Genomic DNA, 23,695 nt, shown 5'->3' on the forward strand with positions numbered 1-23,695 from the left:
AGGGGCCGGGGCCTGATCCAGGCAGGGCCGGGGGAGAGACGCAGCTCCAAATATTGCTGGAGCAGGGCCCCCAGCCCTGAATATTGCTGGAGCCCGAGCACCGCAAACATATATAACCTGCCGCCTGTAGGTGTGAACTTTATGCTATTTGCAACTCAGACATCTGTGATGGGTCCAGTGTTAATGGAAAGACTCACTAAAAGGCCTGTTGATCCAGGTAGAGTGGCTGAATCATAGAAGTGTAGGACTGGAAGGGACCTTGAGAGGTCATCTAGTCTAGTCCCCTGCACTTAAGGCCAGAGTATGTAATTAGTAGACCATTCCTGATCCTGACAATAAGATTCAGGAGACACTACAGTGGCAATCTTTGACTTTCAGTGTTCTGTTTCTTGGTTCCATTTTAATGATCTGTTAGTTAGACTGTAGAATACAACAGAGCTGCATCCACTGACATTTCCATGTATGTCTGTTGCATATGAAATTGTTTAATGTTTTTATCCAAAGGTGGATTTGCAGATAAAGACTAATACCAAGTGTTCATAAAGACTAAGGGTATGGCTACACTTGCAGCTGTACAGCGCTGTGAGTAAAGTGCATTTGTGAGGACAATGTCTTTGTTAAGATCGCATGTAGATTTGTGACTGAAAGGTGCTCCAGTCTGTCAGTCAACATGCAAAACTAAAACAATCAATAGCCAAAGCATTCAAAAGTGTGAGCTGAAACCTGCAAATACATCGCCACAAAAAAAACTCTGATGTGGAAGTTTTTGTAGGCTCAGGCCCAAAGCGTGCAGGATGAAATCCTGGCCCTACTAATGTCAATAGCAAAACCCTCACTGACTTCAATGGGACCAGGATTTTACCTGCAGTGTTCTTCAAAGTGCACAGTCCTCAGCGTGATGGCTGCAGGATCAGGGCCCTAAGTGTGCAATGTTTTTATAAGTGTAGTGCCACCTGCCTGCAACATTTGAGGAGTCTTGTGTGATATTTGATGTTTTTTCTTAAAGTCCCAATTCCTGAAGATTATGTGAAAATCTCAGTTTTCATTTAAAAACACCATTACATTTCTAGCCCCTATGGTTGTACAGAAAAGCTTGAAAATATGATCCAAGTACCAGAATCCAGAAGGTAAATAAAAAGAAGCCCATTTTTTAAAAATCTCATGATTTTAAAACCAATCTCCTGATATTTTTGGGTCCCGCCAATGATGATTTTTAAACATTTGGGGTTACCAGTACTGTAGGTGTGCAGTGTCCTAGGTGTGAAGTTATAGGACTGATTCCTAAGTATGTAGAACATTTATAAGTAGTGCCAAAAATTTCAGCTATAAATACAGTCATGGTCAGTTAATGCACATGCAGCTGGAAGAACCTCTATTATTAGTGCAGCAAAATAAACATTGCATTTAAAAGGGGGCTGGGTTAATTTTTAATTTTAATTATGATGGAAATCTGCAATAATTCAATACTCTAGAAAGCTAAATAAATCTACATTGGAGAGGTCAATGAACAGCCCCAGCTGGCCCAGCATGAACCCCACGTGAGGCCGGGACAGTTAAATATCCACTTAATTATTTGCCTGGATCCCTTACACAGCAGCTGCCCTGCCATAACTAAACTTCCACTGTACCTGACCCTAGCCATGTCCCCAGCCCACTCCTAGCCAGGCTCCCATCATGTCTGGCACTAGCCAGACTCCCATGATGCTTTGCCTTAGCTAGACTCCCATCATGCCTTGTTGCCCTAACCTAGCCCCATCTCAGCCCCGCCCCAGCCTTTAGCCACGCCCCCAGTCCACGCAAACCAACCTTTAGCCCAGCCCATTGCCCTCGCTCCCTTTCCCTTAGTTTTTGGGCTGACCGAGAGAAGATCGGCGTGCCTGCGTCACGTCCGGCGTGCGGGACCCGGAAGTGGGAATGGTTGAGGTGTCGCTATGCGCCGCGGTGGCGCCGGGGCCGAGCCAAGCCGGAGCGAGACCAGCAGGTACGAACAGCGTCGGGGCTGCGGGGTTGGGCGGGCCCCCGGGGAGGAGGCTGGAGCGGGGGGGAGGGAGGATTTGTCTCGGTTCTCCTCCCTCACCTGAGCGTCGGGCTGGGCTGGGGTCCGATGGCTAGAGCGGGGGCCGGACGCCTGGGTTCCTTCCATCCCCGGCTTGGGACTCCTGGGTTCTATTCTCGGTTCTAGGGTGGGGCGGGGAGGAGGGAGACTGGGAAGCCGGATTCCTGGGTTCCATCCCTAGGCTGGGGACTCCTGGGTTCTGTTTCTGGTTCTAGAAGGTGGGGGGACGACACTGGGAGGCCGGACTCCTGGGTTCTATACTTTGAGGGAGGGGGCTGGGGCTCCTGGTTTTTTTTCCCGGTTCTAGGATGGGATAAGGGGGTTATAGCAGGCGGGAACTAAAAGTCTGGTCTCGAGGGTTCTCATCCTGAGTTTAGGAGGGGAGTGAGGTTTAGGGAATTGTGGAGGGGGGGCACTGAGAGCTAAGCCTGCTGGGGTCTGCCCTGATTCTGCTCTGCAGCTCACTTTGTGACCAACCTGGGGCCAGTTACTTCCCCTCTCTGTGATGGAGTGAGTGAAGGTTATAATTGTTGCTTGTGAAAATGTTGGAAAGGCCTATATAAGAGCTTGGCACTATTATCCTATTTATTTTGGGCTGGTCAACACTACGGGGGAAGTCAGTGTAACTTCCCTCACTGGGAGGTGAAAAGGACACTCTTGTGGAGGTGGAATCATTATGCTGACGGGAGAGCATTTTCCTGTCAGCATAGCATGTTTTCACCAGATGTGCTACAGAGGTGCAGCTGCATTGGGGTAGCAACTCCAAAGTAATGTGGTAGTGTAAACTTGCCCTAAGCAATAGTAATGTTCCTGAGCTACTGTCCTTACCTTACTAATCAAACCATATACTGCATTGCACTATAGGTTTGCACCATGTTACTTTCCTTCAAAGGGGAAACCAAACAAAAAACCCACTATGAATACAGAATTTAAATTCTGTCATCTGGGTCAGTAACGCTTATCTGCCTCCCATTGCTAAAGGCCATGCAGACCTTGAAATATTGATCATTCCAGGCTTCCACAGTATTCATAGATTCATAGACTCTAGGACTGGAAGAGACCTCGAGAGTCCAGTCCCCTACCCTCATGGCAGGACCAAATACTGTCTAGACCATCCCTGATAGACATTTATCTAACCTACTCTTAAATATCTCCAGAGATGGAGATTCCACAACCTCCCTAGGCAGTTTATTCCAATGTTCAACCACCGCGACAGTTAGGAACTTTCTCCTAATGTCCAACCTAAACCTCCCTTGCTGCAGTTTAAGCCCATTGCTTCTTGTTCTATTCTTAGAGGCTAAGATGAACAAGTTTTCTCCCACCTCCTCATGTCACCCTTTTAGATACCTGAAAACTGCTGCTATGTCCCCTCTGTCTTCTCTTTTCCAAACTAAAGGACACTGTTTTACTGACTGCAGCACTAACAGGATTGCCTGTTGCGCTAACCTAACTCTCAAAATGTCTTGTAGCATCTTTGTTTTATAGCATATCTGATAGAATAATTAAGGCTGGCTGGTGTGTCATTTTGTAAATGAGATTTTGAAAAAAAACATTCAAGGCAGTGATGGTGGTTGTTGCATTTGTTGTTTGGATTTTTGAGCTGAAAATGCATCTATCAATCCAGGCCTCACAACTTCTTTCAAAAATAGTTGTTCCTTACTAGAATATCAAGGTTGGAAGGGACCTCAGGAGGTCATTTAGTCCAACCCCCTGCTCAAAGCAGGACCAATCCTCAGTCATCCCAGCAAGGGCCTTGTCAAGCCTGACCTTAAAAACCTCTAAGAAAGGAGATTCCACTACCTCCCTAGGTAACCCATTCCAATGCTTCACCACCCTCCTAGTGAGATAGTGTTTCCTAATATCCAACCTAAACCTCCTCCACTGCAACTTGAGACCATTACTCCTTGTTCTGTCATCTACTACCACTGAGAACCTAGATCCATCCTCTTTGGAACCCCCTTTCAGGTAGTTGAAAGCAGCTATCGAATCCCCCCTCATTCTTCTTTTCTGCAGATTAAATAATCCCAGTTCCCTCAGCCTCTCCTCACAAGTCATGTGCTCCAGCCCCCTAATCATTTTTATTTCTGATACAGAAACTCCAGTGCTTTTTTTAACTTGTAATCTGGATTTACATAGTCATTGACTGAGATGATGGTTCAGGTAAAAGTGAGCATGTGTGACCATAAATAAGAATCGTACATCCAAAATGATTTTGAAATAGTAACTTTTTAATTATTTAATAAAGGAATATTGCTAATATGAAACCTAGACAAGCTTAAAAAATATAAAGCAAAAGAAGTCAGAAGTAGTCCGGTATTACATATGCCTGATAGTTTCCCTGGCAATTTGTGGTTTCAGAATTACATTTACATGATTTTAATGTTTCTTTCCATTGTTATTGTTTGAAGCCTACACAGATATGAAATTAACTATATGAAAGATGCTGTCAAATAGGAAAGTAAACTGAAAAAGGTGTCTTTTTTTCTTTCCTTCAGTTATGTGATTTTTATCCACTATTATTAAAAATAACACATCAGAAATTTTTGTAAACTGGTAGGTTTTCTCTGTTGAAAAGTGTTAATGCTGGTGTCGGTCAAACTCCAATTTAATTATTCAGATTTTGTCTTTAAATTCTCCCTGCAGTTCAAACTTGATTTACTTTTTCTTCAGCATCATCCATCCTGAGCTTTTTATATGGTGTTGCTGTGCACTGTTACAGCTGTTGTTCCATCTCATTGGTGGTTGCATTTCAGGGGTAAGTGATCCATACATATAATTCATACAGTATATATTTAGGGCTTCAATCTCACAGTGTGATTTGTGTGGGTATACTCATGCATCCATATGGGATCCCATCAACCGACTGCAGATCCTGTTGCAGTATTGGGGGTCTATGTTTGTAAAGTGCTTTGGGATTAATTGGAAAGAAATCATTTAAGTAAGAATATTAATAAAATGTAGTCTGGATTTATTGCTTTTTTGTTTGAAATGTTGAAAATTAAAAAAAAAAAATCCCCAAGAAGAGTACAGTTGGAATTATTTGTATTTGGGGGGCTGGCATCCCTGTTGGTGATTTACTAGAGCTAAAGATAGAGAACCTCATTCTGAGGAGTTTACCAGATATGCTGCAGGGAGTACATAAAACTAATCTTAATACATGTTTGACTTCATTCGGGCTCAGGAATTACAGGATTGAGGCCTTGGTGACGATATCACTTTTTAACATAACTAAAATCTGTGTTATACAGGAATAGAAGAACAATGGCTCTGGGGAGGATCCATGTGCCTTATAAATCTGGGATGTCTGGATGATACTAGAACACAAGCTAATTTGCCTGGCCACCCTGATCAGCATATCCCAACATGGGAAGGTGAGACTCTTAAACTAATCCTCAATATCAAACAGATAGAGTTTCAGTATGATGAATATAGGATTGCAACCCTAGTAATCTTGAACTCCAATCCCAGCTCTGAGGTTTGAGTGCCTCTCAACCTGGGCATCCACTCAACCTCTTTTTTCCCATATTCTGTAGTGGGGACAATACCACCTACCTCACAGAGATGTTGAGGATTAATTGGTTAATTATTTGGAAACTCTTCTGAAAATGAAAAATGATGAGTCTTGGATCACATTTCTGCTGAACATGATTATGCAAAGCTAAGAATAAATGCAGAATAGAGATGTTAGAATTCTAAAGCACTTGCACTGTAACACCATCTTCCAGAGCCCAACAGTTTGAGTTCCATGAAACAATGGTATTAAAGGAAAGTAATTACAGTGGCATTTAATATAGCTCAATTAAAATGCAAATTAGGCTATATCATATTGCCTTTATAGAAATCCATGATACACTCACATCTTGAATACTGCGTGCAGATGTGGTTGCCCCATCTCAAAAAAAGCTATATTGGAACTGGAAAAGGTTCAGAAAAGGGCAACAAAAATGATTGGGGTCAACGGCTGTCGTATCAGGAGAGATTAATTAGACTGGGACTTTTTGGCTTGGAAAAAAGACGAAGGGGAGATATGATAGCAGTCTATAAAATCATGACTGGTCTGGAGAAAGTAAATAAGGAAGTGCTATTTACTCCTCCTCGTAACACAAGAACTAGGAGTCACCAAATGAAATTAATAGGCAGCAGGTTTAAAACAAACAAAAGGAGGTATTTTTTCACACAACGCATAGGCAACCTGTGGAGCTCCTTGCCAGAGGCTGTTGTGAAGGCCAGGACCATAGCAGAGTTCAAAAAAGAACTAAATAAGCTCATGGAGGATAGATCCATCAATGGCTATTAGCCAGAACGGGCAGGGATGGTGTCCCTAACCTCTGTTTGCCAGAAGCAGGGAATAGGCAATGGGATGGATCACTTGATGATTATCTGTTCTGTTCATTCCCTCTGGGGCACCTGGCATTGGCCATTGTCGGAAGACAGGACACTGAGCTAGATGGATCTTTGGTGTGACCCAGTAGGGCTGTTCTTATCAAAAAAAAGGTTTTTACAGTTTTATACTCAAAACTCATTCTGATATGTTTGTGCTCATGAGCTTTATGAAAGAAGCTTTTCTTGTGCAGCTTTTAAAACTTGTTATGCGTGGCTTCTGAAGCAGAACTGAAGAACTGCAAAGTTTGTGTAGTGGATTAGAATGCTGCATGTGTCAAACGCTTGCCTAATTGTGAAAATCTGAGAGGAGAAAAATGTTTCCATTTCCTTACGTGTGTGGCTAATACAAAAAGTAATCTGATGTGATAAGTCAGTACTTACTGTCTGTCTTTTTTGGGTTTTTCATTTTTGCTCTGTTTGTACGGGGAAGTAAGGCTGTTTATTTATTACTCAGTTTCATTACCTAAGTCTCATGTACTATCATAGTGCTGAAGTATTTGGGTTTGCATTTTACAAAGGCAATTATTGTTCACCTCTGTTAACACTGGATGTCATTGAAACATAAGCAAAACCTGAGCTGGAGGCCTATGAGACGTTAAGATTTTGGTAGTTAAAGATGGGGGGAAAAAAAGATCTGTTTGACTGAAATTGAAGGATGCATGCTCCAACAGAAAGGTGTTTGTTGGCTGTTAAACTGGTGATACTACTTTTAGCTTTGAGCATTCAAGGTGTAATCTTGATCCCACTGAGTTTAGTGTAATTTATTAGGAACAGGAGCAGGTCCTTTGTGTGTACCTTTAAAGTTGGAAGTTCATTTAAGTATTTGTTCAAATTCTTAACCAGTTTTGGGAAGGCTTAGCGCCCTGCTGTTAGGATGCATTTCAAGCAGTCTTTCTCCTTTATAAATTACAGAATCAGCATCTCCTGTTTGTTTCCTGCTTCCTGGCACTTCAGCATCTCCCCAGTGGGGTGTCCTCGTATACTGAACACCACTTTGCGACAAATTATTGTCATTGGAATACTTGCTGCTGCCATCTCCTTGCTTTATTATTCCCTTGTCATCCGGAATAAATATGGGCGTTCGTACAGGGATAAAAAGTTTCACAGGTGAGGACTAATATAATGTTCAGGACAGGAAATGAACATAACTCAGGAGTTCCAGGTTGATCACTTCAAACAGTTGAACCAGTGGGTAGTGATTGGATCTCCTGGTGTGTACAAAGCCACATGGAAAAATAAATTGACTGAAAGCATTTTATGTAAAATGTTGCTAATTGAAATCAGTCTTGGAATAATCTTTCCTCTCTCCAAACCTTGTATATCACTCTTGGGGTAATTTCACATTTGTTGTTTTTTGTAAACACCTTGAAGGCAAAGATGTAAACTTCTAAACAAGCTTATAAGTGCGATCTGAACTTTTTATACACTATATCCTTTTAGTACTCTTACCTTGAGCTTGTTGGACAATTGTATATGTTTATATATCTCTTACATATACAATGGATGTCACTTAATAACAATCAGGATATTAACTTCCAGGTAATAGCAGTGTTTTGCCAGGAACTGGTCTTGTCCCACTGCCTGTAATGTTAATGGGATTTAGATATTGGTAACAGGCATGCGACTTATTGATAATTTTTTCATATGCCGTGCCTGGCTGCAGTCTCAAAAACTTGCCTGCAGCTGGAAAGGGAAGCTGCAGGGGCTTTCCACAGGGAGTGGGAGCGCTGTGGGCCTGAGCCTGCATGGTACCTGTCTGTCCTCTCCAGGCTGTGCCCTGCCCTGATACCAGAACCTAGGCTCGGCATGTCCCAGTGCTTCCTTCATTGGCTTGCAGGACAGCAGCCAGGAAGAAAGTGCAGGGATGTACCAAGCCCCAGCTTCAGGAAAGGTTGCAGGGATGCAGCAAAGGAAGGAAGCACTTGGACATGCCTTCCCTGACTGCAGCCTTACAACCCTCCCTGTTGCTTTCCTGTCCACAGTTTCCTCTCCCAACCATAGGCAGATATGCAGGGCTGCGATGAGACATATCATGCATGTTGCAGTGCTTCCTCCCATAGTTGCAGCTCTGCACATCTGTCTTTTGTTTATTGACAACCTTCAGATAATAGCAATTCATTGCTGGCAACAGAGAGATTGCTAATAAGGGGAATCAGCTGTATGTGAATGTCTATATGTGCATAGTTATATTTTTAAATATTTTCACTTGTGTTTCTCTTTAATGTACCTCTCCTCACTTAAAATTGCTTTTAGTTTATTAACTATTAAACTTTCCAATAATTTAGCATGTTGGATTTGTTCTTATCCCCACATATAAAAAGTGGAAGGAGAAGTGTTGTGTGGCAGGTAACATTTCTGACTGGAAGTCAGAAATTCCTGGCTTCCACTTCCAGCTCTGCCACCAGCAATTGGATGATTTTGGGCAGACCTTTCTCTTTTCTGTGCTTCATGTTATCCCTATGTAAGATGAAGATAATGCTTACAAATCCCACAATGTGTTGCTTGTCTTAATGTGTATAAAAAAATTGTGAGGTCCTTTAGTAGAAGGCAAAAGTGGTTGATATTTTTTTGTCTGGTGTATCAAATCACATTTGTAATACAAATATGTAAGCAAAACCGTATTCCCAGTAGACTTCAGCTACTTTTGCTTCTAGATACCTTGCTCGAGTGACTGACACTGAAGCTACAGATACCAGCAATCCCAATCTGAACTATGGCATCGTGGTAGACTGTGGCAGCAGTGGGTCTAGGATCTTTGTATATTGTTGGCCAAGACACAATGGCAACCCGCATGATCTGTTGGACATCAAACAAATGAGGGACAAAACCAGAAAACCAGTGGTTATGAAAATTAAACCAGGTATGAAAACCCCTAATGTTCAGTAATTTTTTCTAAACAGCTAACTATCTAACCCAAAACAATATTCAAGATTTACATTAAAAACCCAAGGTTTCATTTTTCAGAAGACAGCTGACTTCTTTTCTTTTTTTGATTTTTGGAGTCCAGTAGTTACAACTGGTTTCTAGGCATAATTGAATAATTAGGTGTATTTACTAAACATCCTTTTATAAGGGCCTCAGAGTAGTAAATAGAACAGCGTTGCAGTTTCATGAAATTGGATCTTAATTCAAAAACCATCTGAAAATTAAGCTTTTTGAAATATTGTCATAATGGAGCTTGTTCCTGTCTCCAATCATAAAAATAATCACGCTAGGTTTGCCTGAGAAAATAGGGGTTTTAACTTCAAAATCAAAAACCGTTTCCTGCTGCCTAAATGGTCAGTTTAAATACAACCAACCAACCTATGTACATCTTTCAAAACAGTGGCTCTCAAACTTACTGGTGACCCCTTTCACATAGTAAGCCTCTGAGTGCGACCCCTTCCCTTATAAATTAAAAACACTTTTTTAATATATTTAACACCATTATAAATGCTGGAGGCAAAGCAGGATTTTGGGTGGAGCTTGACAGCTCACAACCCCCCCCCCAATGTAATAACCTCATGACCTCCTGAGGGGTCCCAACCCACAGTTTGAGAACCCCTGTTTTAAAATCTCTTAGATGCAGTTGTAAATTAAGGAGTAATATATACTTCATATTTAGGCATATCAATAAAGAAGTTTTTGCCACAGATTATTTAAAATTGCTACATATAAAATTTTACATATATTACATACATATATTAATGGCTGGATTGCAGTAGCTTCCCAAAGACCATGAAATGGACAACTGCATTATTGTAGCTCTCCATCGACTTCATCTGTGTTTGGTTTGAAAGGTGCTTTATTCAGCTTTACGGTTACAATGCTGCCAATGTGGAGGTAGGAGGTACCTATAAGCATTACAGGTTGAGTTATCAGTTAAATAACCAGTTCTGCTCAGTTGTAATCGGTTTTGTTTCTGTTATTTTGGTAAACAAGTAGTGGGTTGGTTTTTCTTAAATGTTTCAGAGACAAATTCATAAAAGCAATAATGAGCTGAAGAATAGATTGTGGCTATTGGTTAGTATTGGAGTCAGACCTGAGTTATCTTCTCACCTCTGCAGTTTACTCACTAGGTGACCTTAAGTCATTTAACTTCTGTACAGAAGTTACCTCCGTTTTTCAGAGTGGGAAATACTTCTCTCTCAGGGTTTATAAGGTTTACTGTTTGCAAAATGCTGTAATGTCGTAGGTGAAATGCAAAGTTATTTTAATTGATAAATGGAATCTGTCTAAAATTTGAAAGTAGACAATTGGGTAACTGTCACTGGAACAATGTATTTGAATAATTAAAAACTGACTGTTTGGGAACTCTTTAAAATAAGAGTTTAAGCAATCTCCTTTTGAAGTCCAATCCATGTCTTCCTGTTGCATAGTTCTCATGCCATTGTGTGAAAATATCCCTGTGTATGCTGACCATGGAAATGTTGGTGATAGCATAGCTAGCACTGTTATGATCACAGTGAGGATTGGGCGGAACACTTAAGAGTTATACTAATCTTAACTTTAAAAATGAACTGAAACAACTTGAAATGGGAGAAGGGTGAGGTAAACTGCATTTCAGAACTTTAGAAGTCACTCTCTTGTATTGCTCCAGCTAAAAAGAAATTACCATCAATTCTTATGAGGGTGTTTATATAGCATAGATACTTGAGTAGTATTTTGTATTTGGTTTGTGGCTTGCATTGACTGTTAGCTGGAAAATTATTAGTAGAGCAAATCATTTTTTTTTTTTTTAGTTTTTAAGTAATTCCGTTATACACACTAACTGATTGTGAGCCCTTTTCTGACAAAACTGGTTAGCATTTGCAAATAGCTGACTTATGTATTAAAAAAAAAAAAACAAAAAAAACTTCAAAGCCTGTGAGTTTGTTTTTTTAAAAGCAAGTTTGATGCTTTGTGTGAAAGAAGCTTTTACCTTACACTTGGCACTTTGTCATTCATCTGTGTGTTTCTCCAGGCATTTCAGAGTTTGCTAGCTCTCCTGAAAGAGTCAGCGATTATATTTCTCCACTTCTGAACTATGCTGCAGAACACGTGCCCCGTGCAAAACACAAAGAAACTCCTCTCTATATCCTCTGTACTGCAGGGATGAGAATCCTGCCTGAGAGGTGAATAGGTACCTTATTTCTTCCACTGTTTAAAGATCCTAGTGTTCTGAGTAGTTTAACCATTGTTCAAAATGTTGGTAATTTTGCAGCCAGCAGAAGGCAATACTAGAAGATCTGCTCACTGATATTCCTGTACATTTTGATTTTCTGTTTTCGGACTCTCATGCAGAAGTTATTTCAGGGAAACAGGAAGGTAAGTTAATGCTGTATAAGAAAACAGTTTTAAAATATTTGTTTCGTTCCAGTCCCGTTTTGTTAAGTTCTTGTTATTTCTGGCTGCTTTCTTTGCCAAAATGCTTGGTAAGTTAAGACATCTTATGTCTCAACAGCAACTGTTCTGCATTCTGTTCAAAAGCAAAAAATGCCCCAATAATTTATGTAAAATGTCATCTAAAATCAGGAGAAATAACAAATGTCTCCTTATTTAGCTGTCAGGCATATTTGTCCATTTTCTCTTACTTCTGACATCAGCCAAAGTCTGATATAATAGGATTCCAAGGAAGGTTGTGGATTACCTAGGGATGATGTAGGTTTTCTTGGTTCTGCGTCAGTGCAGGGGGCTGTACTAGATGACCTCACAAAGTCCCTTCCAGCCCTGTATTTCTATGATTGTATGAAAAAAGTACTCTTTTTAGAAACATACAAGCTCACTGTAGAGAAAGTATAGTTGGCTATTACTGGCTTATAGATAAGGCTGCATGTTTGTAACAGATTCCTTGACTTCCTGTGACTTCTGCAACAGCTGCTGGTGTGCCTGACCCAGGGGCTCCCTGAGCAGCTCAGGCAGTCCCTGGGCCAGTTGCACCAGCTGCTGCTGGGGCAGTGTCACCCCCCAGCAGCAGGAGTTTGTGGGGAGAGGGGCTTAGGGGAGATTGGGGTGCAGGGTGGTGCTTACCTAGGGTGGGCTCCCGGAAGGACTACAGGAACTCCTCTCCCTCAGCTCCTAGCTCTATGTGCTGCCTCTGCCGGCAGGCACTGCCCCCACAGCTCCCATTGGCCGCAGTTCCCAGCCAATGGGAGCTACAGAACTGGGGCTTGAGCCAGAGCAGAGGCAGCAAGCGGAGCTCAGGAACGAAGTAGGGAGCCTCCTGCCACCCCTGCCACTCCCCCTGGCACTTACAGCACCCGCAGCGCCCCCCTGAGATGTCCCCCTGAGCCAACATCCCCCCAAACCCTCCCAAGTTTTAGTCAGGTATGTAGTATAGTCACGGACAGGTCACGAGCAATGAATTTGTGTTTACTGTCTGTGACCTGTTCGTGACTTTTACTAAAAATACCCGTGACTAAAACGTTGCCTTACTTACAGTTGACAATATCTTCCCGTTTTATTCTGAATTTTTTTATTTAATTTGCCTTAAAGAATGACTGAATTACTGAATGATTAAACTAATGAGCTAGGATTTTGAGAATTGTTTGAATATTTTAGGTGACAAAAACTGTTGAATTTTGAAGGAATGCTTCAAATTGTTAACAAATGAAATGAGTATAAAGATAATTGAGGGAGACTAAACTGTAATAGTTTTTTAAAAAGCTGCCAGATGACCTGACATTTTTACAAACTCTTTTTTTAAATGCTTCTAGGAGTATATGCGTGGATTGGCATCAATTTTGTTTTGGGACGATTTGAACATATTGATGATGGCAAGTATATTAATTATATTTTAGAAGGAACTTCCTTTATATTTTCAACACATGGGGCCTGGGGGCTGGTAAAGTGCCAGATAATTATTTTTTAATGAGTGTCTTCAAATAACTCCAGTATGCATATTGTACCACATCAGTCACACGTTGTGCGAAGAGCAGTATCTAAATTTCACGTGACTAGTCTAGTGCAGGGGTTGTCAACCTTTCAGAAGTGGTGTGCCGAGTCTTCATTTATTCACTTTAATTTAAGGTTTCGCGTGCCAGTAATAAGATTTAATGTTTTTTAGAAGGTCTCTCTTTATAAGTCTATATATTGTGTAATTAAACTATTGTATTGTAAAATAAACAAGGTTTTCAAAACGTTTAAGAAGCTTCTTTTAAAATTAAATTGTTGATCTTATGCCGTTGGCCCGCTCAGGCTGCTGCTGGTCTGGGGTTCTGTTCACTTGGGCCAGCAGCGGGCTGAGCGGGGCCTGTGGCCAGGACCCTTGCTGGCAAGGGTCCAGCAGCCGGAACCCCAGACAGGCAGTGGGCCATGCGGGGCCAGTGGCTGGGACCCCAGACCACTGCTCAGCCCACTGCTGCTCAGGGTTTCCATCTACCGGCTCCTGCCAGCCGGGATCCTGGCTGTCGGACCCGCTCAGCCCGCTGCCAGTCTGGGGTCCTAGCCCTGCCCACATACTGTGGGAACCTACCTTCTCCCTGGTTCTGGCCCATTCTCTTCCTCTCTCTGCACTGAGCTGAGGGCTGGGGGTGAAGAGTCTGGCAAGGAGCTAAAATGAAGGAGAGGGCTCAGGGTTGGAGTAGAAGGTTTGGGTGTGGGGCACTTACCTGGGCAGCTCCCATCTGGTGTGAGGGGTGCAGGTGGAAATGTGGGTGTGTGTGTGCAAGAGCTCCCATTTGGTGCTCAGGATGGGGATGTGGTGGGTGCAAGAGTCGGGATGTGGGGCGTGCATGGGGGGTGGGGGACCTGGGTATGTTAGGGGGGTGCAAGAGTCAGGGCAGAGGGCTGGGGGCATATGAGGGGGGTGCAGGTGTCAGGGCAGGGGAGGGGCTGGATATGTGTGGGGGTGCCAGAGTCAGGGCTGGGATCGTGGGGGAGGTGGTGGTGAAAGGAGTCAAGCAGAGGGCTGAGTGTGTGTGAGGTGGATACAGGCTCAGGGCAGAGGACTGGGTGTGCGTGGGGGGGGGGGTGTTGAGCAGAGCCCCCCACCCCATTCCTGCAGCCCCCAACCGGCTCACCCACTCGGGGGCCCCATGGCACACTGCATGAGCGCAACTAGCACCCCCCGGCGAGAGAGTCTCCTCTGGCTGTGTCTGGAGGAGCCGCTCCGGGCGGCGCATGACCCTGCGGTATGCGAGGTCCTCGCCCCAGGGCTCTCTGGCCACCATGGATTCCCACTTGCCCGCACCTGCTACACGCTCAGTGCCGCCAGGCTGCAGGGCTCTCTGCTCCTCCCAGCTCACGAACAGAAGTACCAGTCCCTGGCTCGGCCAGCTGCCTCCTCCTGGGGACGCTCAGCAGCCAGCGCTGCTGCCGCCCCTGGCCTCTCCCACCTCCACCATCCCTGCGTTCTGCCGCCGGGAGTTGGGACCAGGTCCCGCAGTGAACCCGCTGCTCCAGCGCACCGCCAATCCGCCATGGCCAGCTATACCAAGGCATCCCAGGTGAGCGGGCCCCTCCACGCCCCCGGGCAGGTCTCCTTGCCGGGTAAGGGGACGTGGGAGCCCATGGGCAGGCCGTTGAGGCAGCTACTCTCGACGGGGCACGGGCTCTGCCCCTCACTGACTGTATTTCCTCGGGACTCCGGCAGGCAGCAGCGTGCCATTAAAAATTGGCTCACGTGCCGTCTTTGGCATGCGTGCCATAGGTTGCCGACCTCTGGTCTAGTGATTCATGTTCAGTATTAAAGTTTGTCATTAGCAACACAGCAGTTCAGTGGAAGGTGCTCTTTCTCTTTGAGTTTGATACTGCTTAAGATCCCATCCCAAATGTATTTCTCAGTAGTGCCAGATATTCATTTTGTGTTCCAGAGGATGATGCAGTAGTGGAGGTACATATCCCTACCAGTGAGAACAAGGAAGCCATCATTCGTAAGAGGACAGTGGGTATTCTTGACATGGGCGGCGTGTCGACCCAGATAGCATATGAAGTCCCAAAAACTGTAAGCTTTGCCTCTTCACAGCAGGTTATTATCTGTACAATTTTCCTTCATTTTTTCCCCCCCTGTATTTAACACATATCATTGGTTTTTGTTTCATTACATCACATTCCAAAACCAGGCAAGAGAAGATGTGACCACGAGTCCCTCATCAGCTAAGCAATTCATTTGTGTTTTGTTCATTTGAAAAAAAAGTTGATAAAGCATGGTGGAACGTTCATTCGTACAAGTATTTCACTTAATTGGATTTTTCTAAGCAGACTTGTACTTAAGAGTTTTCATGCTAAAAGTTTTGTGTAGTTCCCGCATGACAAGGAAGCTGTATTTATCTGTCATGTAATTTCCCTTGATAAGCTAGAACATGAGAAATTGATCAAAGTAACAGGTCACTGTATTAAACAAAATGTGTTATGTTCCCGACACAGTGTATGTACTGTGGAAAATATGAGAACTAACTTGCTTCTAAATTTCAAATGAAACAATATGACATATTTTAATCTCAAAAGTATGTATTGATTTTTATGGCAAATCCTGAAGTCTTGAATAAGGCATACTCTCACTGACTTCCTGGGAAATTTGCCAGAGGAGAGACTATATAAGAGAAACAGGCTTAGACCTACAATACATTGTTAAAATTAAACAATTTTTATTTAAGCAGTCTGTGAAATTGAATTTTTCCTCGTCTGAACTATTGTATTAGCAAGCACTGCCTCTTCAGATAGAGGGCAGAATTCTCCTCTTAACTCAAAAGATCTACTACAATATACTTCCCCCTCTCCCTACACACATCTATGGGATATGCCCATATATAGGAAGAGGATACAGGAGTGGAAATCTGATAGGAGACTTCTTTAAAAACTTGGAATTCAATACCATTGTTAGTGGGGGATCATCTTAATCTTTGAAGTACATACCATCTGAGCTCCTTGTTTTATTACAAGTCTTTGACAAGGCACTTAAAGTATAAGAGTTTCAAAAATTAAACAGGGAGAGGAACCTGACAATTTGTGCTATTTAAAAAAAAAAAAATTTCCTCTGAACTAAAGACGAATTTGATAGTACAAGGAGTTGTAAAGAATTGTTTACTAGCGTATAGTTTTATACTATCTGAACTTGTGGTCAGATGTTGGATCTAAAGAGTTTTTGTGATACCGTGGTCCTCCCTCTACCCTCTTGAATGTGTACCAAGAAAATGCCTGTGATATTTGAGCCTGCTACTGCAGATGCTGGAACCCCCGTGCACCATTACGCTGATTCTCTTGGCACCTTCTGCATGAAGGGCTTCTCTTCACTACTGGGGTAAGTCAACTTAAGTTACACTACTCCAGCTATGTGAATAATATAGCTGGAGTTGACATAGCTTAGGTTGACTTGTCAGGGTGCCTTCACTGCGCTGAGTCAATGGGAGACACTCTCTGGTTGACTTCCCTTACCCTTCTCAGAGAGCTGGAGTCGACTGGAGAGCGCTCTGCCATTGATTTAGTGGGTCTTCACTAGACGCGCTAGATCAATCCCTGCTACATCAATTGCAGCAGCTTCAATCTCCTCGTAGTGGAGAACCAGCCCAAAGTGTCTTTCGAACTGGTGTTTTCTCTGTAGTTCTTCAGAAATTTTGACAAGCAATACTGGGACATGTCTGAGGAGATCTGAGTGAGAGTGGCTGAATGTAGAGTCTCTGAGAAGCTGTGAGAATCTGATCTGAAATGACACTTCAGTGCCTGTAGACCTCTGGTGGTCACAGGCTTGTAGTGACTAGCTTTGCTTTGTATTTCAAAAGTCTCTCTAATCTCCTGTCACTTGGGTGCCTGCAGGAAGAAGTAGCGAAAAACTTGCTTGCAGAGTTCAATTTGGGCTGTGATGCTCATCAGACCAAGCACGTGTACAGAGTGTACGTAGCGACGTTCCTTGGTTTTGGTGGGAATGCAGCACGGCAGAGATACGAGGACAGTATATTTACCAACACAATGTTTAGAAACAGGTAATTTGCTGTGTGGCTGATTTTCATATCATAAATGCTTAAACTGTCCTGAAAATCCAAGCAAAATGTAGATCCCCAAATGGACGCATCTAAAATTGCTGAGCAGTATCCTGTCCCTCTTTAAATACTATTACTACTCATTCCCTAACTTGACTACACTGGAACCTTGATGGACTGAAATAGGTTTGTGTCCCCACAAATTACAGATGTATGATGTTCAGAGAATGGCTAGCTAAACAGGACTCAAGTGCTTTAATGCTGCTGCATGGCTTTACTGTCAGCGCTTTGGGACTGTCCAGCTCCAGGGAAGAAAGAGTGGACTGGGAGAACCACCTATGCCTGCTTTGGTGATCCAAAGTGTTGGGTGTTCCCAGGACCTACCATTCTAGCAAATTATTTGGAAGCTCCATTCTTGGAAACAGTCAGTTTTTATACAAGTGGTGTAAATTACCATTGAGATTGCTGGAGGAGGAATTATTCCGTCAGCCACAGGAGGATCTGGGAGCATTTTGAATTTATTTGAATTAGCCCATGTGAGGTGCTCACACTTCACTGAGCCAACCAGTCTGTTCTAGCCGTATAGTTAACTGCAGGTGCCAGATGTCTGACTGGATAAATAGAAGAATTGTTTTCTTTTTTGGGGCTGGGGGAAAATTCTGACTCACCCTCAAAACAGAAATCTCCTCCAGATCCCACACTGCCTCAATCCTGAGCAGGTAATACTCAGACTGAAGCTTGCGAGCCACAAGTAGCTCTTTAATGTGTCTCCTGTGGCTCTTTGCAGCCCATGATATTAAAACACTGTGTGACTTAATTATTAACCAGTCAGGATGCTTTTAACCAATTAAGTTATCAAATTGCACTAAGTTATTAACTTTGCTTATTTTAGTTAATGTGCGCAGTGTCCACAGGGAGGAGTTGCAGTACAGCACCTTGCTGTTGACACCTCCTTGATCCAAAATGCGGGGCATTGTAGACTGGGCCTTAGAAGCCATTTTAGCGGTACCTATCCTTTTTTTTTGGTGCCAACTTCCAGTTACTGTTTTTATTAAATGTTTCTTTAATTATGCTAATTAAATACTTTTGCATCTGCTAGCCAAGCTGTAACTGGAGTAGAGATGCAGCTATTATTTCTGGTAGCTTCAGGATTGTGAATAAAGCCTGCTCTGCACCATGACATTTTTTAGATGCACTTCATGAAGTTAGTGTAAAACCTTAACAAAAAATCTGCAGTGCTTGGATTTTTGTTCTGTCTCCAGGCCAAATGGCTTGTAACTCTGGTAGATTTAGCATAGTGTGCCTGACTTGATGTATTCTGAATGTAAAAGTAAGTGCCAAAATTTGCTCAAGTCAGAATGAGTTGGTGTTCATTCTGTCTGTTTTGATGATACATCTTTGTCCAAAATAGGATTTTGAGCATACAGTGGTTGTTTCAACTGTGCTTAATCTTGTAACAGACTTCTGGGTAAACAGACTGGTATGACTTCTGAGTCTCCGTACCTGGACCCTTGCCTGCCTCTGGAGGTTGAGGATGAAATCCGACAGAATGGACAGACACTGTATGTGCTAGGGACTGGAGATTTTAATCTGTGTCGTGAAATTATTCAGCCTCTCATGAATAAGACCAATGAAACCCAGACGTCTTTAAATGGCATCTATCAGCCTGCAGTGCACTTCCAGAACAGCGAGTTTTATGGCTTCTCTGAGTTCTTCTACTGTACCGAAGATGTATTGCGTATGGGGGGAGACTACAATGCTGCTAAATTTATTAAAGCTGCAAAGGTAAAGCATTCTTGAGGTATAATCTTCTCAGTGATCCAAAACAGCGTCGACTTATGAAACGGGGGCAATGAAGCTTTTCCTTTGGAATCAAAACTCTTTTACGTATGTAACTGACGGTAGCTCATTGTCTGGCCTCATTAGGGTTTTCTCATGAGAACGATTCACTACTACATAATAATAGAGGGATTCTAAGGTGAGCAAGTTCCATCCCAGAATTTGAGAGCTGAACTCCAGAAGGGCTGTAGAAAAATCAGGCAGAAGTCTTATACTTTAAAAAGTAACTACAGTCTCTTTCGTTTTTATCTGTCACGCAGCATATGCCCTTAAAATCATGTAAAAAGGGACCAGAACACAAACCAACTGTGACCCACTAACTTTTTGCCAGCCTTCCTTTGACTTTTATTTTTAAATTACATTTAATGATTTATAAAGCTGCTTATCCATTGGCATAGTATATTTTGCTTAATTCAATATGTAAACAGAGCCTTTTTTTTGTTTATTTCGTTAAGGATTATTGTGCCACTAAGTGGTCTGTCCTGCAGGAACGTTTTGACCATGGTCTTTATGCATCACATGCTGATCTTCATAGATTGAAGTGAGTATTCATGTTTGTACAGCAGAAATCATTCATGCAGAGTTGCCAGAAGAGAAGTGTCCTGCCCAAATGCCTTATTTTAAAATATTGTTATATATGGTGTAGGTGTAGCTGTGTCAGTCCCGGGATATTAGAGAGGCAAGGTGGGTCTCATTTTAAAAAAGCATTGGAAATCTGAATGTGAATTTTATAGATTCCCAGGCCAGAAGGGACCCATTGTGATCAGGTTGAGTGAAGCTTAAGAATTGCATCTGCTGTAAGAAAGATTGATCATAAACCAGTATCGCTCTTTAGCGACACAGTAATGCAACTCTATAGGGAACAATCTTGCAATGCATTTTTATTGTTTTATAAAACTTTTAATGGAATCAGCGGTATCTCGGTATGTCACTGGTTGGCAGGACCGGTGTTATCTTGCGGTGCAGTATCGTGATTGGAGCAGGTGACTAGGAATCATGGCTTCCATTTTGCTTTTCAGTCTCATCCTTGGTGCCATCCCTTCATAAAAGGGGGTGGGGGAGAGGGGGCAACCCAACTCCCATTTCCCGTGAGGTCCAGAACAGCTAACCCACATCACTATTGGATCGGTGGAGAAGAGTGGGCTTAAATAATAAGAGATCGGTTAACCCTTTGTCACCTATGTATACGCTAGGTCTTCTCTGTACCTGTCTTAATGTACAAGACCATTGGGCCTGGGGCTGTCTATATTCTTGTCTTAACAGTTGACTCTAAACCCCTCAAAGCAGGGATCTGAATTTGGTGTATATAAGTACTGTGTGACCCGATGGCACTGTATAAGTAGTATAAAAAATGAAAAATCAAATGACCAGCCTTTTCTGCTTGTTCTGTAGGTATCAGTGTTTTAAGTCTGCCTGGATGTATGAAGTGTTCCACAGTGGTTTCTCTTTTCCCATCAACTACAGCAATTTAAAAACTGCTCTGCAGGTTTATGATAAGGAAGTGCAATGGACATTGGGAGCCATTCTTTACCGAACACGATTTTTACCTTTAAGGTACTGCTTGTTTTTGCAAATGGTTAGGTGCAAGGCTTGGATGGAAGGGGTGGCTTGATATGAAAGCAGGTTGCAAACAGGAGCAGAGGAAACAGTGCTTCAAGTTTAGCATACAAAACACTTGTAGGTAGGGCCTGGGTGCTTATTTTAAACCAAAGCATGTCTAGTAAATATCTCTGTGGATAAACACAAATGCCAGCAAGTCAGCTAGATACCTCTTGTCTTCAGATAGCTCAGCTACAGTAATATTTGCTGTGGCGTGTTTACTGTATGTACTATCAGTTTTTGTGGTAAGATGATCAAAAGGCCATTTTTTTGCCTCGCTGAAGGATTGAAGTCCTGTTTCCTATTTTGTACGTGTTTCCCCCTTTGTTTCTCAGAGACATCCAGCAAGAGAACTTCAGAGGCAATCACTCCCACTGGAGGGGCTTCTCCTTTGTTTACAATCACTACTTGTTCTTCGTCTGTTTTCTGATTGTGCTGCTGTCCATTGTGCTGTATCTGCTGAGGCTGAGACGGATTCACCGGAGAATGCTGCGCAATGGCTCATCCGCTTCTCTCTGGATTGAGGAAGGCCTCCCACCACAGAAGATTCCAGGAGCCTTATGAAATACTAGGATAAAGAGCCTCCTTATTAGACATTTTAAAGTACAAGCCATTTTTTTTTTTTACCTCAGGGTTTCTCCTTTTTTTGTCTGTCCTCCCCTCCCAAAAGAATCATATGAGGAAACCTCTCCTAGCAGTATTGAACTCAGCAAGAGGTTTGGAAACAACTTAGATTATGGGAAATTGAGGTGAGACTACGCCAAGTGGACTAGAGAATATCTGCCAAAAATGGTTTTTTTAATTAATTAAAAAATGTAGATGCACTTTCATGTTAAAGAGGAGGAGAAGTCAACACTTGATGCCAGTAAATGAATAAATGGAGGCAGCTTATGGTAACAGAATGATTGATTGATTGATTTCTCTTCCTTCAGTAAAATTGTGAAATATCACTTACTAGGATGAGTGGATATAGCTATGCATTTTTTTTTCAAGTCCATGGTTGATATCACTCAACTTCTAAACGCTCAACTTCATAAATCAAGAAAAAGGAAGTGCGGGATTTTTTTAGAAGCAGTAAAAACCATACCTGATAAAATGTGAAAAGCTGACATCTTAAGTGTTGAAATACTGCAATGGAAGAGAAACATCTATGTGGCTACTGCTGTGTTTATGCAAAACACAACTAAAATCATTGCTTCGTTTAGTCATTACAGGTTTCGCCCTGATGTCTCAGAAGCATAGTTATTATGGCAAAAGTGATTTCTTTTTAATCCTTCATTTCGTGATGGTCCAGAGATGTCCCTGAAATTCTCATAAGCTTGAAAGGACTGGAAAAAATGCACAGACTTCAGTTAGTCGTAGTGGAACAGACACGTGCACATTGTCTTTTTGTTTTTGTTCTTTCCTGGTATAACTTACCTGTTAATTTATATTTTATTTAAAACAATATTAGTTTTACTTGAAAGCAAACTTGTTCATGATTAAAAGTGGCATTTATATGAACCTCTCGTTGATGAAAACTTTTTTATCCTATATAAAACCATGCCTGCTCTCGCTTCTAACATGCCTGTTATAAATCACCTGCCATGGTGAGTATAAATGTGTTTATGAAACTTTATGCAAATCTCAATATTGCAATCTTCCCCCCATCATAACTTTTCAAGAGAGCTAACCCCTCCCCCCCCCCTTTTTTTTTAAACTAAGAGCAAACAGATCTGTGGGTGGTTTTTTCTTTTTGGTTTTTGTTAAGTTTCAGATCATTCTAGGTTTGTTCTCTGACCAAGTTCTGGCAATTATGTTCTGCCTATCTAAACACTTCGTATGTTTTCACTTCCTGTTTTAAATTGTTGTGGCATGATTGTATATGCTGTTCAAGGGGTTAAGCTCCATCCCAGAAGTTGCTGCACTTCATTGGTGAATGAAGAGTTTCCCCAATCAGTGAGGAGGAAAAATTATTGGGGATGGATCTGTCTTATGCCTGTATCATGGCCACTGTTCAATCTTGTAAACACAGCTTGCTGTTTGATAGGAATTTCCAAATAGATCAAATATCTATCTTCAGAGGCTGTTGTGAGGCATAATTAATGTCAGTAGAGCTCTTATAGCCCCCCATATCTTAGAGCTACAGAGATGCGAAGTATTTTACGCTTCAGATCTGACTAGGACATCACTGTGTAGCTAACTACTACAATGTGTGCTGCATTTAAAACACTGGCTACTCCAGAAAAGCAGCAGCTTGCATAGTAAGCATAATGTTTCAATCAGTTTTTAGAACATAGATCAGATCTACAGCAAAAGGCTTCTCAAAGACCACGCTGACCTGATGCAATCTGAATGTTCTGCTAAATTTCCAGAGCTATTTTGTGTGTGCTGACCTAAAGCATGCTGCTACTTTGGAAAAGGAATTGATTAATGGTTGCAATGAGTGTGGGACTGGCTGCTTCTGTATGTTATGGGCCCGATCCTATAAACTTTTACAAGTGTAGTTCTGCTTTCTCCAGTGGGTCTACTTGCATGAGTGAACAGTTCCAGAATTGGGACTCAAGCTTTATAACTGATCACTGTAAGTGTTATTGAGGAGATTTTACCTTCTAAAATTAATACCATTTCAATAACAAGTTTTCTTTATATGTAAAAAGCCCAGCTTGTTAGTAGCATTTTACCCTTGTTTCCAGACTTAAACACAGATTTTGAGCTGTACAACTTACAAGGAGTTGAAAGGAGATGGGGGAATGATTTAAGGAGAAGTTAGGCTAAATCCTCATGCAAAAATCTTTCTGGCACTTAAATTCACAAAAAGAGTTTCTCATATCTCTAGCCCAAGGAATTGTGCCTTTTTGTATATTGTAGATTATCCACGTAGCACAGACATGGTATCTGACTGAGCACTTCATATTTATTAATAGCTTTATTATCACACACCTCCTATGAGGCAGGGAGGAAT

General features: G+C 42.2%; 1 protein-coding gene across 3 annotated transcripts; it reads left to right on the top strand.

Moving 5' to 3' along the window:
- The first annotated feature begins 1,858 nt into the window (after window positions 1–1,858).
- On the top strand, window positions 1,859–22,254 carry ENTPD4 (ectonucleoside triphosphate diphosphohydrolase 4). 3 transcript variants are annotated; one of them, XM_030552045.1, is made up of 14 exons: window positions 1,859–1,981; window positions 4,700–4,811; window positions 5,305–5,427; window positions 7,352–7,546; window positions 9,094–9,299; window positions 11,382–11,532; window positions 11,622–11,725; window positions 13,114–13,173; window positions 15,211–15,365; window positions 17,150–17,316; window positions 18,774–19,098; window positions 19,608–19,693; window positions 20,545–20,706; window positions 21,087–22,254. In XM_030552045.1, exons 3-14 carry the CDS (start codon window positions 5,420–5,422, stop codon window positions 21,313–21,315), a joined length of 1,848 nt encoding a protein of 615 aa, XP_030407905.1. In that variant the 5' UTR covers window positions 1,859–1,981; window positions 4,700–4,811; window positions 5,305–5,419; the 3' UTR covers window positions 21,316–22,254. The 3 variants fall into 3 exon arrangements, with proteins under 3 accessions (XP_030407905.1, XP_030407906.1, XP_030407907.1); XM_030552046.1 differs by having other exon boundaries at window positions 4,727–4,811; XM_030552047.1 differs by lacking the exons at window positions 1,859–1,981; window positions 4,700–4,811 and having other exon boundaries at window positions 5,315–5,427; window positions 15,211–15,341.
- Window positions 22,255–23,695: the final 1,441 nt, after the last annotated feature.

Source organism: Gopherus evgoodei, chromosome 2, assembly GCF_007399415.2.
Source record: "Gopherus evgoodei ecotype Sinaloan lineage chromosome 2, rGopEvg1_v1.p, whole genome shotgun sequence".
In the NCBI taxonomy this organism is placed as follows: Eukaryota; Metazoa; Chordata; order Testudines; family Testudinidae; genus Gopherus; species Gopherus evgoodei.